Consider the following 16,221-nt stretch of genomic DNA (forward strand, 5'->3'; position numbering starts at 1 on the left):
CCTCTCATATTCATTTTCCGTGGATTTTGAGGATCACAGTTCCTACAGAGGATGTCCTGAAGCTCTTCTATTTGTAAGAGTTTTTATTAGAATTTAGATCATTATTATTTCTAAAATGTGTTGAAGGCTATCCTTCTTGAGAACTTAGATGACAGGTTTACTTGTAAATTGTACCTTGTACTTCCAGGTACAAGATGATCTCGGAATTCACTTGGCCAAACCACGACCTCCCTTCGGACAAGGATGCTGTGAAGAGGCTCATAGAGTGTCATGGATTTCAGCACGATGTTGCTTATGGCAAGACCAAGATTTTCATCCGCACACCTCGAACTCTGTTCACCTTGGAGGAACTGCATGCCAAGATGCTTGTGAGGATTGTTCTTTTCCTACAGAAGGTAAAGCTTTATTTGCTGCATTAAAAACTTGCTTCCAGTTCCTTAAAACACCTTTGTTCCCTTTTCAGGCTCACTTGCAAAAATGACAGATCTGCACAAATTCTAGAATACTGCAGTTTGATTACTGGTTAATTTTTTTTAAAGCTCTTTCTGTAGTGCTCTCTGTAGCTGCACTGAAATCTCAATGTGGTGTGATGTGCTGTAGGACCTGTAAGATTGTTGGTTACTGTTTAAAAAACACTCTATACTCAGTGAAAGTAGCTACCTGGAACCTTTGAGGAGCTTTTATGGAGGAATGGATGTTGAGACAGTACATGCGTAAAAGTTTGTTAGCAGATCCATAGCTGGTGGCATACGTCGACTCTATTGGTAAAATTCTTGGGGGTGCAGGAAAAGGGGTGAGAGGGGAAGACAGAGTGAGAAAAGAGACAGGGAAAACTTACCCCAGAGGCCAGCTAGGAAGGGAAAGGACAAGATTCCCAGTGAGCATCCTCCCATGGTGTCCTTTCTGGTGCAGTGTGTGGTCTCCCTTGTCATAATATTCCATTAATAATTACTGAGTTGTTATCAGGACCTGTGTGAAATCCCTATCGTTTTTTCTTATGATACTGTTAGTGCTGACTGGAGCATATAAAGACAGGGGGCAGATGCTTGTGCGTATTGGTTTATTAAGCTTTGAGCATCCATGTTATGGAGTTCCCTAATGTAAACCAGAAAATACAGCCAAGGGATACAGAAGGAAGGAGTGATTTGCACACCTGTGACAATCACCTCCTGTAAGAACCTGCTATAACGTGCCATTTTGGGGTTTGCAGGTGCAAGCCTAGGAGAATTACAGCACAGGAACAAGGGAAAACACTGCCCCAGCAGCCTGGGTGAAAGGGTAACAGAGCGAAAGGCAGTTTTCAGAACAGAAAATAGAAGGCCCGTAGCATTTTGAAGGGTCACACACCTAAGGCGCTGTGCAACAGGACCCATGCACTTTGCTTTCTTTCCTCTCAGAATGTGGGATTTAAGCACCAGGTTTTTCTGGTTTTACCCTTAGGATAAGTAATTTTACATTCTGTGACTTCAGGGCAAACACATTCTCAGACTTTGCATACGAAGGTACTCTTCTAAGCCATGGGAGTTTTTGTTGTGGCTTGGCTAGTTCCTAAATAATTTAGGTGTTTTTTTGGGACCACAACATAGAAGCTGGTTTTGTAACCTCAAAAGCAACATATACTGGAGGGGAAAAAATGCTTTAGTACTTGCTAAAGTAGCTGTGTTCTATATGAGTGTGATCTGTCTAGCAAAGAGCAACAACTTCGAACTTTCACAGCCACAGAAATTGTGGGACTGACTTGGGCCTAACAGGAATTGTTGACTAGCTCAAGTTTTTTAGAAACATATTTCTTAAAATGTGTATTTTCTTTGTCATTCTTGGAACTTGGGAAACAACAGAACTTCTGAAACCCTTTTTGCCTATCAGAAATAGAAACTGTTGACAGATGGGTATAAATACTTCACAGAGAAAAGCTTGCTCTACAGCTATGCAGTTAACATAAGTTTGCACAAACTTTTTAAACCTGCTGGACTGAATCATTTTGTGGTGAAGAGTGAGACCTGGAAGGAAAAAGTATCCACCACAAGCTTTAATGGTTTTGCAAAACACTCACATTTCTTGTGTGCACAATGCATTCGATCTGATTCCCTGTCTGGGAGGCAAAATGATTTGACCGGTGTGGAAGGAGGAAGTGTCAAGTCCAGTGTTGCAGCTCTGTTAGTATCTGTTGTGCCACATCACATAGTTTATATTTAGTAATAAATCTCTAAGTTTTATATATATGTATGTGATTAGTTTTTCTGGGAATGCAAAGCTCCAGTTGCTTAAAGGATTCAGGACCTGCCTGTTTCCTGAGCTTTGTGGTTCAGTGTTTTCTTCCCTTTTGTTTTTTAGCAGTGTTCTGTTTGCCCTGCTGCTGAGCTTCACAGTGGCTTTCTTAGACTACTTGTCATCTTCCAGGTCTCTTCCCTGGAGTGAATTCTCTTTTCTTATTCTTTTGGAGTGAAATGGAGCTAATCTGTGGGGCCCCCTTCACACACCTCTGTTCAGTTTTTCTGGATTATTAGTTGCACTTCCACTGTGCTCACTCTGGTTCCTTGGGAGGAGTTCTCCTGTCTGCAGCCGCTTTTCTAAGCATGTTGGTCTTATTTGGTGCATTCAACGAGTTCACTGGGTCATGTCATTGATCTGTATTCTCTCTTTCTTCCCGTAGTGGTATGAGGCAAGCTAATGAGTTCCTTGTTGAATAAAGCTGCAGGGGGGACACCTTGCTCCCAGGTGACCCCAGTTTTCATATTAAATGTCGGAGAAATTGGGAAGTGACTTTTTTTGAAATTGAAAGGTGCAGTTACTGAAGAATAATTTAAAAGACCCAGCCTGTCTGTGCTGTGGAAACAGATGATGTCTCACTGCAAGGTGAGCACTGAAGCTCCTCCTTTGGATAAAACCCACTGAACAGTGTGAGGCATGATTTTAACAGCAACATGTCAGGTTTTGTGAGTTTGCTGGCCTTTCCTTTAGATGGAAACTTCAGAATTATGTAGTCTGGGCTATGATCTGGACTGGGTTCAACAACCTGGGAGGAGAGCAGGGCTAAAAATTTTTTGCCTTTAGAAGGTAAGTTCCTGGTTAGGAGGAACAGATCAACTCTGTGGCTCTGGGGTTTCTTTTGTTGTGACAATCGGCAAAAGTGACAGAAGTGAAATTGCTGGTGCATGTTGTCCTATGGCTTCACAATGTCCTATGGCTCCCTCCTCTATTTTCTCCTCTCCCTGGAGGAGAGGCCTGAAAGGCATCTTTCTCTTCTACACGAAGTACTGAAATAGGACAGGTAGAGTCATCTTTTTGTTAGTTTTCTCTGAGAAATCTCTAGTGAGATTCTAATTTACCTAAGAAAAGATGTGTGGGGAAAAGACAAGGTCCTGTTGAAGCACTCAAGGTATTGAAGACTTCGAAGCAAACTGGGTGGCCAGAGCTCCTTTTCTGTAGCTTAAGCCTGCTGTGGTTCACCTGTGTCTCAGTTTAGAGTTATGGAATGTTCTTCCACCAGGATCTAAAATGCTTGCAAAGTGATGGAGTGAAGCTCTTTAGAGTCTTGAACTTGAAACTAAAGGCAAGAAACAGGGATGAATCAGTAAATGCTTACTGAACAGCTCATCAGCAAAAGAGTAGGTCTTGAGTTGATGTGTGTAGGTATGTAATCACATACCGTGTGCAGTGTTAAATCTATCTGGAAAATGCTTGGATTTTTCTTCCATTTTCTGTATTTCTCTTGTTTTACTGTTAGATCTCATTCTCAGCTCTGTGTTGGATCACGCCTGTGTTCAGACACCAGCCAGTTCTGCTGCCAGTAGATGGGGCAGTTGGAGACTGGCAGTGCTGAAAAAGGAACAATCAACACAGTAACAAATAAAATCAGAGTAAGGATCTGAAGAGGCCTTCACTATGCTCTGAAAACATCAAGGCAATTTTGCCTGTATCTTCATTTCTGTTATCAACTTGCTTTCAAATATCCATTAAAAACTCGTATGAAAATTTAATTCTTGCTCCTTTTTTCCTTATTTTAGTTTTGCCTATAAGCATCAAAGGCTGTGTAAGGCAAACTGTGATTACATCTAAAAGGAAAGAGAGATTAACTTGATTTGTTAAAAATAATGGAGCCTTGGAGTTCCTCAAATTTGAATTTAGGAAAAGGAAAAGACAACTGGAAATAAAATGTGTTGTTGTGACAATAGGCACTTGTGTGATAAAAACTGAGGGAAAATGTAAGGCGTAGCCTTAAAAGCAGCTGATCCCAGGCAGGGGTCCAATAACATTTTACTTTGTGCAGGAATGATTTTAAATGAAAGAAGAATCTGCATTTAGTGGTTCTGTTTCCTGGTAGTTATAAATGTATGTCCTAATTTCTAATTATATATATTATGTAGTTTAGTGCTGTCATACAAATCACAAGACTTTCAAAAAGAGATTTGGTAATTATCTTAAAAGCTTCATCGCGCGAGTAACCCTTAACACTTAAAATAATGCTGGTTCCTTTGTTTAATGACAATAAGAATTTGCTGCTTATGAGTTTGGTTAAATTGAATTAAAAATGACTTCCAGTTTAAGTAGATAATCTTTCTTTTGTTTCACATCTCTTGAATGTCTTCTTTAGATTTGTCTTCAACCCTTCTTTTTTTTCTGTTATAAAATGTTAGTGAAATTCCAGGCTGTGATTTTACTTTAGACAAAAAACCAAGTCAGTAAGCAAATGTGGTGTGATTTAACCGTGGCAACTTGCTGGCTCCAGGAGAATTTAGCAAGCGAGAGCTGTGTCCGGTATTAGAAAACTCATATGGCAGTGGAGACATCACTGTCAGAGTCAAACCGAATGGTCATTTTAGAAGCACTGGCTGAGAACGTCAGTGCTTTTTATGTGGTGCATTTGAGTTTATTTACTATACCTGTAGTCACGCCATCTATAGGATTATCTTCATGAATGCAAATGGAGCAGCTCTAATGTTAATAATAAAAATAAAAAATAAAATTAAAAAAGATGCCATAAAACTGCATCGCTTTTTCTGCCCTTGGAAGCATTCCCACATGTTCATTAGCTTTGCAGAATAGTGCTTTGTTCAAGAAAAAAGCCCGGCTAGCCAGCACGTGCGGTATGCAAAGATGATGTATCTTGTCAATATAATTTAGTGCACTATTTCAGTGTAATTTTATCAGACCAGTACAGCTGCATATGGTAATCGCTTCACTAAATCTTTACTGCCTAATGCAGAGGAAGCAAGAATTGTCCTTGCATTGCAGCCCAGCACCACCTTGGACAAAATCCTTGTGCACAGAAGGCGCTCAGCCCAGGAGATCGGTGCTGTGGAAGGAGGCAGTGCTGGCCCTGGTGTATACTGTGGGTCCTGACGCGTCCTCGTGGCACGGCCGAGCAGTGTGTGCCATGGGTGCTGGGCTTTGCAGAGGCTGCTCTCAGGAGAGCTGTCGCTCACAGCCCCGCAGCTGCAATCACCATGGCAACATTTCCCCAGCCCTGCAGGGAAGAGCAAAAGAGAGAATCATGGCTGACTTGTCATATTCACCTTCCCTTTCTTCTCTGTCCCCATGAGTCCTTGAAGCACAGTGCGGTGGGAAGCATTAACCGCAAAGGGAAGCTTTCACTCTGACAAAGGCATTTTCGTGTCAGATTATGGATGGGCAGTAGTAATCTGATGAGGGCTTCGGTTCAGTGACCCAAATCAAAGGTGCTGCAATGTGTTTGCCATCCTGACTCAAGGCATTTGCCATCTTGAGGGAATGTGTTTGTGAAGTTTTGAATATAAGTGGAAGTAGATACATAATTACATGTGGATTTGTACTGTGAACCAAGGCTTTGATCTTGAGAGGCTTTGGCAGGGAAAAGCTGTGAAGGGAGATGCTGCAACTCCTTCCAAAGGAGCAGCATGTGGGTGCTGTGAAGGACCAAGTAAAATGAAGAATTGGATGTGTCCCCTGTGCTGACAGTGCCACTCACCAGTACAGCAAAGTTGATCTCTTAGTGGACTGATCTGACTGCTTCTCCCATGCTGCTTGTCTCTCTTGTGCTGGTAACATCACTTGTCTGCTTCCAGTGAATGCATTGAGGCATCTCAAACCCAAAAAAACCCCCACAAATGCACCCCTAAAAAGTACCAAAGCAACAAAAAATCCACCTTCTATCATTAAAAAAAAAAAAAAGAGAGAGAGAAGAGGCTGTTTTCTGCCAGTTGAGCTCCACGACCAGCTCACCTTCCCTCAGATGAACATTCATGCTGGTAAAAAGGAGAGTTGGGGACATGCCTGTGGGGGAAAGCAAAAAGAGGAGAATTAGATCCTACCCTTCCAGTAGCAGTGCAGTGGGGCCCCTAGGTACTTGCTTATTATCTTTTTCCTCCTGGAGGAAATGCTGTGGGCACATGCTCAAATCTAAATAAATGTAAATACCCATTTATTCTGGAGCAGAGGAGAGAGGATACTGTGTATGTGCACCACTGTTTAAGGATATGGTCTAGCAATGCATGGATAGCAGGGCAACTGCCTGTTCCAGGACTCTGGTGTCCCAGCATTGAGACCTTGGGCTTCGTGGCTGTTAGTCACCTTAAAACTTGGTTTGTTAACTCACATGCATGTGGGGAAAAACGATAACACACACATACACCCCAACTCTCCCCCTAGCCTGTTGTCAGCATCACGGAGAGTATGTTTGTGCTTTAGTGAATGTGCAAATGACTTCAGTAAGCCCAGACAGAAGCAAAGTGCCTGGCAACAGCAGCGGAGCAGGTAATTGCCTGATTCTGTAAATGCTTCATTGTGGTCTTCTGCTTTTTGCAGCGCTGCGTATGAATTCTTGTAAATGATGACTGCAGAGCCTGCAATTAGGTGTTAATGGTACCCACTGCTCACTTCATCCTCCTTGCTCAGGTTTTGCTTTACTGGATTTCAGTTTGCAGAACATGTTGGAAAGACTTCAAAAAGAATCTAAATTGATTTCCCTAATGAATCAGAGGAACTGAGGAGTGCTGCGTCCTCATGTCCCTCTGGGAATCCCAGTCTCGAGTGTGGCTTTTTTCCCCCCTCTCAAATGGACTCCTTTCAGCAAACATCTCTACAGTCCCTTGTTTGTTAAGCAAACTTTTTGTGGTTCTGATCCTCTAAACTGAGTATTTCAGGTTCTAACTCTGCCTTTCACAGTTTTGGTTGGGTTTTCTTCATGCTCATTCACATGTATCACAGACAAATTGGGAAGACCAGATTCTGCAACCATTGCTACTGATACTTGCTTGTTTTCATGGAAGAAAATTATTTTCTGTTGTGCCTGAGCTTTTCTTTTTTTAAAAGATACTGATCTGCTGCACCTCAAGATGTCTTTAAGCCTTGTTTGAAGTGTGAAAATACTGCTAGTGTAGTGTAAATAAAAGTGCAGGCAAGCACAAATAGCATTCAACAACCTTAACTTGGAAAAGGTCTTAATTTGACATGATAGTAAAATATACCAGGATCACATGAACTGTGCCTATAATGAGACGCACAGATAATTTCTATGTGTAGTTTCTTTCCCAAAAGGATGCTGCAATATAAATCACAGCCCCTTTGAGGGGCTTTGCCACTCTTTCATGGGGCTGGCTAGTGAGCTACTCACACTGGTTGTGGGGCTTTTGGGCAATAAGCATGTAGTGATTGATCTGTGATTGCTGAAATATTTATGGGTTATTACTTTTTTTCCCCACCGTGATTAAAACTGTCCTCCCTAGCAGAAATGGAAATGCATGTTTAAGTGGTGTTTGTGGTCTTTAAACAAAGGTAAGTAACGTTTTCCAGTTCTTTGCATGGCTCCATTTTCCCTCTGTCTGCTTTGTTCTAGAGAGGCTTGTTAACAGAACAGTGCTGTCACAACTCCAGAAAACATAGATGAAGCTTAATTCTTAGCTGCTTCACTAAATAGATCAGGGTTTTAAACTGTAGCAGATGTGCTACATCAGACTGAAGGTCCATCGGGACCACGGTCAAGTCTCCAAGAGTGACTGCAAGACAGTGCCTCGGGAGGACAGCAGCAGGGCAAGTGTGAATCATGCCTCTCCTTAAGACTTTCCTGGTCCCTTCAGACATGTGGGCTTGCGATAATGTAAGCTGGGCACAGGTTTTCTTATGCAGTAACAGGTGCTGGATTTCTCTTCTGTGAACTTGTCCTCAGACATGTGCCACCAGCTTTTAGGTTTTGTAGCCACCTTTGGCAAGCTCAACTAACCACTGCATGGAGAGACCTTGCTATGTCTGGGTTCTTGCATTTGCCAGCTTCACCTGATACCCACTCCTTCCCATACTGACAAGGCAGGGCTTCACTCAGGACTCTGTGGATGTCTGCTACATCCCCTCTCAGTCCTTCCTTCTCACAGAGAAGTGTCCTAGCTTATTTAACTTCTTAATGTTTGGAGGTTGTTCTGTGCTTCTGGTTGTCCTTGCAGTCTTTACCAGCAATAAATACTGAAGAGCATTAATAAGTGACTTGTATTTTGAATATCTTCAGCATAAAAACACTTTACCCTGAATTTTCATAGGACAAGAGAAGGTTCCTGTCTTCTTCTAATGGCAGCAGCCTTGTTCTGATGATTCTCTGCTTCCCTAATACAGGACCTTTACCAGTTCTCTTTGTTCATGTCAAGCTATCTCTCTTCTCCCAACATCTTCCTTCCCTGCTTATTGCCAGAGGCAGGAAATTCTGTGGAGTGCAACCAGGATGGGGTAATGGTGTTCCCTTTGTCAGGACGCTGGGGTGCTGCCAGTAGAGACTGCGAAGGGCACCAAATGGACCTAGCAGCTCCTTATGAGTAGGATGGTAAAGAGCTTTCTTGAGGCTTTTGGGCTGAACTGCAGCAGCATTATCTCAGGCTTGGCCTCGAAGGAAGGTGGGCACAGCAGCAGGATGGTTGCTGCAGCCATTGCTGAGCAGCAGGACGAGCTGCAGGAGGAACCCAAACCAGTTCTGCAAGGACCCTGCATCTGGCACGTCATGTGTACGTGCATGAGCCTCACATGTGCGACTTGCTTATAACTGCTGTTTCTCTGATAATTTTTATGTTTATTATTGGACACGCTCTTGTTAGTACAATCTAATTAATCTCCAAGTGGGACCCTTCTCTCTTTCCTGGCTTGTGCAGTATTTCTATTAAGCAGAGTGATAGAATGAACATTGTTCAGCTGACTCATGAAAAGAGAAAATAGCATTTAGTAAATTAAGCAACTCTTCCTACTCACTGTTTATATGCTCTCTAATGTGATCTCTTAGAATGGGGAGGCTTTGATTTAAAACCATTTGCCTCAAACCTTCTATGGGTTCTGAATTTACTTGAATTGGGAAAACTCAGATCACAAATAGTGGTGTGTGCAAGTACCTGGTGGGTGCTGCACGTGAATATTAGCCACTCCATCATAACTGTGCTGTGCAAGGAGATGACCCCCTTCAAAAGCAATCAGGAATAGTATAATTAAAGCTTGCTTCAGGTTTGAGCATTTATTCAAACTGCAATGCCTCGGAGGACTCTGTGGCAGAACGTGTGCAGCTTCGGCGCTGCACTATTGACTTAAATATTTAATAACCTTTCCCGTTTGAGATCCTTTAAAGCTGTGCAGGAAGGTTCATGCCTGTGTGAATTTCTAGCTAGGTTTTGTTTTATTCTTTTCAGTTTGGATGCCTGGAGGGCAGCTTGTGCTAGGGTAGCATGAAATATTGATCACGGAACAGTTCAGGCCAGAGCGAAGGAGGCCTGGTGGGAGATGTGCTGTGTTACCCCAAGCAGAAGTAGTTTTCCAAGGTTTAGTTAGTTGCAGAACTGTTCAAAAATACAATGCTAGTGTTTAATTTAGGCGGGCTCCATTTGTTTGCTGAATTCTGGGCATTTGTTTGCTTGTTCGTCTGTTTAGATTGTGTGCTGTGTGGGTTTTCTTCTCCATTCGCAGAGACTGCAGCATCTAGGTCAAATCTAGATTATCCCTTTTTCCACAGAAGAACTACAAGCGAGGTGATCTCAGCATTCTGGGTGCATCCTGTCTGGTCTGCTGGTTTTCCATGTGCTCTGCAGGGCCCATTTGTTTTTTTTCCTTTCTTTGGGGTGGTGGTTTTTTTTGTGGGTTTTTTTTTTCCTTTTTTTTAATAGGGAAGTCTGAGCTTGGAAGCAGACTGCAGTTCACAAACCAGCCTATGTGTAGGTTGGTATATAGGATTTATAGTCTGCTAAGGTGATGGACTTGGGCTGTGTGTTAGGTTTCTTTAATCTTAGAAACCTTGCTAGAAGCTCACTGAGCTGATTCTAAAGGCATGTCCAGATCTCCTTTTCCATTCATTTGAATTTTAATTTATTACATTTTAATCAAACCCATGTGAATTAAACATACCTTAGAAAATATTTTAGTACTTCCCGTAAGATAAGGTATGACTCTTGGTTTAGATGATTGTTCTATTTCTTTTTGTGCAAATCCCAGCTGCAGAAGGTGCCAAAGCTGCTGCTGCTGCATTGAGAGGAGGGGGAGCGCTGATGGGGTCACAGAGCACCCAGAGCTGTGCAGGAGGATGGGACCTCCCTGGCTGTGGAGCTTTTCATGGCTCCATTGGTCACTTCCACCTCGCTGGCTGTAACTGAAGGAGTAAAAGGGATTATAGGAAAGCAAACAGCAAGGAACTCTTCTTCACTGGAAGCAGCGATAGAAATAAATACTCTAACGCTGAGGAGTTTTGAGTAGATTTCTTGTGTTGTTCAGGCTTTGTTTTCCAACCTTTTACTTTCTGTCCATCCTCCTAGCCCTTTAGTTATAATTTTACCTACTCTCTTAATTTTTCTTCACCTGACCTTTAGGAGGAGAAAGGCAGAGGTATTGAAGGAGATGAGGAGAGACCATGGGCAGGGACTGGATGGCAGGAATGTTGTTTCTTTCTTTTGTTGTTCTGTGGCGGGTTGGTTTTTGTTGGGTTTTTTTTTATTTATTTATTTTATTTAAAAGCTCTAAAACTCCTTTTCTTTCCATTTTTAACAACCATAGTTTATAAGTCTCTGCTCTTAAGTCCTGAATTTACCTGTGGTCCCCTTCCCTGCATACACATGTTGTGGAGCCAATGCATGTTGCTGGTTATTCCCCTTCCTATGCCCTGCCCTGCCTTGTCTCCTTGGGCAGCTCTTCTGGTAGAGGACAATGTATTCTACAGCGTGTCCTGCACGATGTCTCTTGCTCTTGCTTGGTCACTAGGTGCTGCGCTAACTGAGGACAAAATCTATTGCACTGGAATCTGCTCTTCAGTGTGTCACTTTGAAAGTAGTCATCGAAGAGGCTTTTCTGTGAGCCTGGCTTCCTCTGCGTTTGTCCTGTGCTGCGGACGCCCCGCACTGATGACAACTGGTTTTCTTCTTGTGGCCACTTCATTGCCGGTACTCCAGTCATCGTCTTCATATCCTTCACTCCTTCCCTTGTGTCCTGCACACATCTCCATCTTCTCATCCTGCTGGAATACTACCAGGTCCTTCTGGTATCCTTTGGCTATACCTGTTTGGCTTGGCACGCAGTCTTGTGTGGCTGCCTGGCTAGAAGCTTTGTGTGTGCTGGTTGAGATTTGGAGATCAAAGAAGGCAGATGGCTCTTGAGCTCATTCTGAAGTGTTTCCAGCAATGTCACTCTAATTTGAGGCTTACTCTACCCTGCTGTTGATATTTCCTGAAAGATATATGGACTTGCCTCTTCGAGTCTTCTGTTCCACTGTCAGATTTGGTTGGAGCTGGCTAGAGATTCAGAAGATACCAGGGCAGTCTCAGCAGGTCAGATGGGGACAGGGTTGTGCTTAGTCCTATTTCTATGGGAAGCCAGGTTAACCAGGAGTTAAAAACCAGAGAAGGGTGGCAAAGAAATATCATTTTATTCTTGCTTGTGGGAGGAATGATACAGGGCACTGATTCTGAGGCTTGTTTACCCTGTCCTTGCAAGATTTGCTAAATGCAAGTGCTGAAACTACCAACTTGCTGGTGTGTAGCTTTGATTTAAGTTCGACTTAAAAGCTGCTCGTTGTCAAGTTGCAGAAAGGTGATGTGTGTGAGCTGCCGAATCCTTTCTGAACTATACATGAAAATGGCTTGGACGTTACCTTGGGTACAGAGGGCCAAGAGAAAGAAGCAGAATCCTGGATGCACAGATCTTTCTTTCTGTGGGTTTTTTGGCGTGCAGGTCTCCTGTATGTGGCCGTGGCTCTACCATTTTCCTCCAGCATGTAGCAGAAAAGCAGCTTTTGCAACATGAGAACCTGTTAAATGCCATGATGAACTCAGCTCTGGAAATCTGATTTTCTTTTTAATTTCATTTTGCAGTGCTTAATGTTCTTGAGTTATGAGCTGGAGGTGGGGGCAAGAATTGAAAAGGTACGTTGGGAGAGGTAGTGCTCTCCCAATATTCAAGCCTGAGAAGGGTGTGTGTTGGGAGGAAGCACTCCAGTGTCCTTGTTTGTCTTGTGTATGGTTCTCACCCATTGCTCACAGCTACACAATGCAGAGTACGCAAAGTGGCTGCTGAACAGGGAGGTTGTTGCTTTGACAGCCTCCTCTTGTTCGTAGGTTTGAACAGTCCGTGTTTCTGGAAGAGCCTGCTGGACCATCAGCCAGCCTGGGCAGTTCAGCGTTACTGATGGACTGCTTTAAGCAGAAATGAGCCCTGTGGTTGAAAAGAAAAGAAGCCAGAGAAACAATTAATTTTAAAAATATTTGTACCCCATTCCCTGGGAAAAAAATTTGTTCTTATCTTTGGCTTTCTCCTTACTTCTGAGAGGCCCTGGCGCTGTGGCTATTAGGAAGGCCCTTACTAGGTGTGAGGTTATCCAGTTATGACAACTTGATTTGAGGGCATGCTTTTCATTAATAGTTTACTACTTGCGTGTAGCCAAGGGGCATGCCTCGGCTGGATAATTGGATTTGGAAGGCTAGTGTTTGTAGCAATTGTGACACTTCTTGCTGTGAAGCCAATTTCTGCAGCGATGCAGCTGATACAACATAGGGGCAATCTGTTACAGCGCCTTTGTTCCATGAATGTCTGACTGGTGTAAAAAATAACCACAGCAAGAGACTTTCCTCAAGAGCATACCTACTTCCAGCACAAAGAAGCAAAATCAAGACCTTGTTCTGTGTCTAAAAACAATTAAAAATGCTTTTTGGGAAAAACTGACAGAAGTGAAGCTCTACAAAGTCTTTAGCAGCCTACACAAATTCAGCATGCATGTTCTTTTCTTGAGATCCTTTGTAACATTCAGAAAGCTGTTTAGCTGCAACCTGGAACCCTTTGTTCCTCATTTCTGTTCTTACTAAATTAAAAAATGAGAAGTTGACAGTAGGTTTTTACTTGGTTTATCTTGTTTACTGTTCATACGTTCCTGGCAGGTACATTTTGTGATGCCAGTCTGTGCTTAAATGTCTCAAGCAATCTAAGTTGTCTTCACTTTTCTTTAAAAAACGGCACAAATTCCTTTAGTACTCCTTAGATGGTCAATTATTTTATCCTAGTTGCTGATTTTTGTCAGTCATACAGTTTCTGAATATGCCCTCAGACAGGGAAGTGCTGGGTTTAATTTGGCCTTACACACTTTGGGTCAAATCCAGGCCCTGTGCAACTTGGTTTTAGCTTGTGGCTTCAGGAAGCCCTGAGCTGCTCCGGAGCTCTGATGCCCTTTATAAGGCAACGATCTTGTATCTCTTTGTGATATGCAGGTTATATAGGACTAAAACTACAGCTGTAACTGAGTGTGCTGAAAGTGACTACGAAGAACAGCATATGTGATGCACAGGATGCTGCTTTCCCTCAATCTGTCTAACAATTTCAAAGAATAAATAAGGAAAGTGTTATATATTATTTTATATGCATGCAGTGCTGAGATTTTCAGTACCAATCCCTTGTTCACCCTTTAACTCACGCTTTGTCTTCCTGACAGTTTTGTTTGTCTGGTTAGCACAGCAGTGCTGACTGTCTGCCACAGTTACAGGGACTGCTTTTTGTGCTTCCTGCTATTACCTTTCCCTTTGCCGTCCCGTGTCCTGCCTTACTTCCCCGGCTCTTCCTTTTGACTACTGAAATAGCGTCTGTTCCTACACCCTCCTTCAGAGAGTGACTTCTGGCAGGTGCTGCGGTCTGATAAGGAGCACATTGCCTTTGATCGCTTTGCATGTGTTGAGTTGTTCCCCTAGCTGCTTGCTTTACTTCATTTTCCTATGCTTTGCTGTCCAGAATAATTTCCCTCCTCCTCTTCCTACCAACACTATACAATGCACAGTATAGGAGTGGATGGGGCTCCATCTGCTTCTCAGCCGTATGGGACTCAGCAGCTGCGATTTGGCCTTCACCATGCTAAATAAGCCACAGAATGGAATAGAGTTTAGAGTGATTTCACAGTGTTCCAAGGACTAGTTCCTATCTTGGAATAAAATGTTCGAGGTTGTAGGCTTACGGTCATTTGGACATGATAAGATACTAGTTGAGGGATGGATTGGCTCAGCCTTACTTGGGATGTTTGGGCAGCGCTGTCTAGGGTCTTGACTCTGTTCTGGTGGGCTAGAACATAAATGTGCTTTATGGAGCGTCAAATGCACTGGTTAAGTGGGTGCTCAAGCAACTCCCTAGGCTCTGCCAGAGATACATGGATCGTGTCAGTCATGAACGGGAGATATTCCATGCAAGGACAGTGGGGCCAAAGCAGAATGAGGTGGAGTTACTCTGACAGAGGTTGAAAGAACCACCGCTCTTGAGGGGTTTGAGACCCAAAATCCCTAATTCTTCTTTGACTGTTGAGTGTACAGAGAAGAGCAGCCCCTCACATCTGCTTTACTGCTACATATAGTTTTTTTTCCAGCCACATATCAGGGTTATCAGTAAAGCTGTCAAGAGAACCTTTGACATCAGCTTCATAAAGTGAATATCATGTTGGAAATTGCCTTAGGTAATTAATTAATTCTTCTGTAAATAGAAGGCTTGATATGCATCAATGGTGCTATGGGATGTTTCTCAAGAGGGAGATAAACTCTCCAGCAGGGCCCGTAGTGGGCAATGAAGCACTCTTCATATGCAGGAGGCTCATTATCCTTCCAGTTGAATTCTACAAGGAAACAAAAATACAATCTTCATCTTGGTGGATTATATTAGAGGGAAAGTACATCTGTTGACAATCCCTCAGGGATGTGCGTGTCAACTTGAGAGTGCCTAGGTGTGAATTTGCATTTCTCTGGTTATGAGATAGAAACAGCACAGCCTGCCCAGACTGGCTGAGCAATGCCATGCATCAGCGTGCACGGGGTCTTCAAGTTAGGAGTTGGGTAGCAATTTGCAGTCATGTCAGCGTCGCACGCAGCCTTTCCTACACCAGGTCCCAGAGTGCCTCTTTGCATAGGGTGTCAGAAGTCCAGAGCATGGCGTGTTTCCTGCCTGTGGTGCTCTCCAGGCACTAATAAGACTCACAGTGATGCTGGCGAAGCTGGCCTCCCATCTGGCAAGCTGGGAGGATGTCATTTGTTTTGCATATTTGCTTGTTTTTCAGCGCGCGGCCAGAATAGATATTCCCCAAACTGTTTTCAAAGCAATCTTTTTCTAATCAGAGTTAAAATTGTTTCTTGATACACTGGTAAACACTGTGTTTTTTCAGTGATGTTTTAATTGGATCTGATTGGCACAGAGAAGGCAATTCCTTTGAAATAAAACTAATATATGTATGGGTTTCAGCAGGATAGGAGGAGTACAGAAAGAAAAAAAATAATCCTGCTTTTTACTGCTAAAACTCTTTCTCCTCTGACTCCTAGGTTTGGAGGGGCACTTTGGCTCGCCTTCGCTATAAGAGGACAAAGGCAGCCCTCACGATACTCAAGTATTACCGCCGCTACAAAGTGAAGGCTTACATCCGCGAGGTTGCTCGACGCTTTCACAATGTGAGGCTAATGAAGGATTACGGCAAGCATGTGCGATGGCCCACTCCACCGAAAGTGCTGCGCCGATTTGAAGAGGCACTCCAGACCATTTACCATAGGTACAAAGAAAACAGTTTGCCTTTTCAGTCTAACCCAGTGGAGTGGACAGCTATTGCTTGTTCCATAAAAGTTGAAAAAGAGACTGAAGAGCATTAACTGGGTGCCGTAGATGAAGGTGTCGGTGGCTTCTGGTAGCCTAGACCAGGCAAACAATTATTCTAAGTCAGGATGGACATTTTGTTTCCATCCTTGGCCCCTTTCTCACCTTTCTGGTTGGTTTTAAAAGAAAAGAGCAGTTGCT

At 43.1% G+C, this 16,221-nt stretch overlaps 2 protein-coding genes across 5 annotated transcripts in view; one reads left to right on the forward strand and one right to left on the reverse strand.

Annotated features, from left to right (window-relative positions):
- MYO1D (myosin ID) overlaps window positions 1–16,221 on the forward strand; it is a 164,554-nt gene that overhangs the window by 72,316 nt on the left and 76,017 nt on the right. For 3 of the 4 annotated variants that reach the window (XM_027816336.2, XM_055697442.1, XM_014286482.3), the window contains exons 16-17: window positions 188–395; window positions 15,756–15,979. In XM_027816336.2, the coding sequence (XP_027672137.1) occupies window positions 188–395; window positions 15,756–15,979 (432 nt within the window). Of the gene's footprint in view, window positions 1–187; window positions 396–13,679; window positions 15,717–15,755; window positions 15,980–16,221 lie in introns of those variants that run through there. The other variant, XM_027816338.2, reaches the window with a different exon arrangement.
- LOC114018041 (endoplasmic reticulum-Golgi intermediate compartment protein 3-like) overlaps window positions 1–16,221 on the reverse strand; it is a 152,072-nt gene that overhangs the window by 46,431 nt on the left and 89,420 nt on the right. The gene's annotated exons all lie outside the window — the stretch shown is intronic.

The sequence above is a fragment of the Falco cherrug genome, chromosome 20 (genome assembly GCF_023634085.1).
Source record: "Falco cherrug isolate bFalChe1 chromosome 20, bFalChe1.pri, whole genome shotgun sequence".
Classification (NCBI taxonomy): Eukaryota; Metazoa; Chordata; class Aves; order Falconiformes; family Falconidae; genus Falco; species Falco cherrug.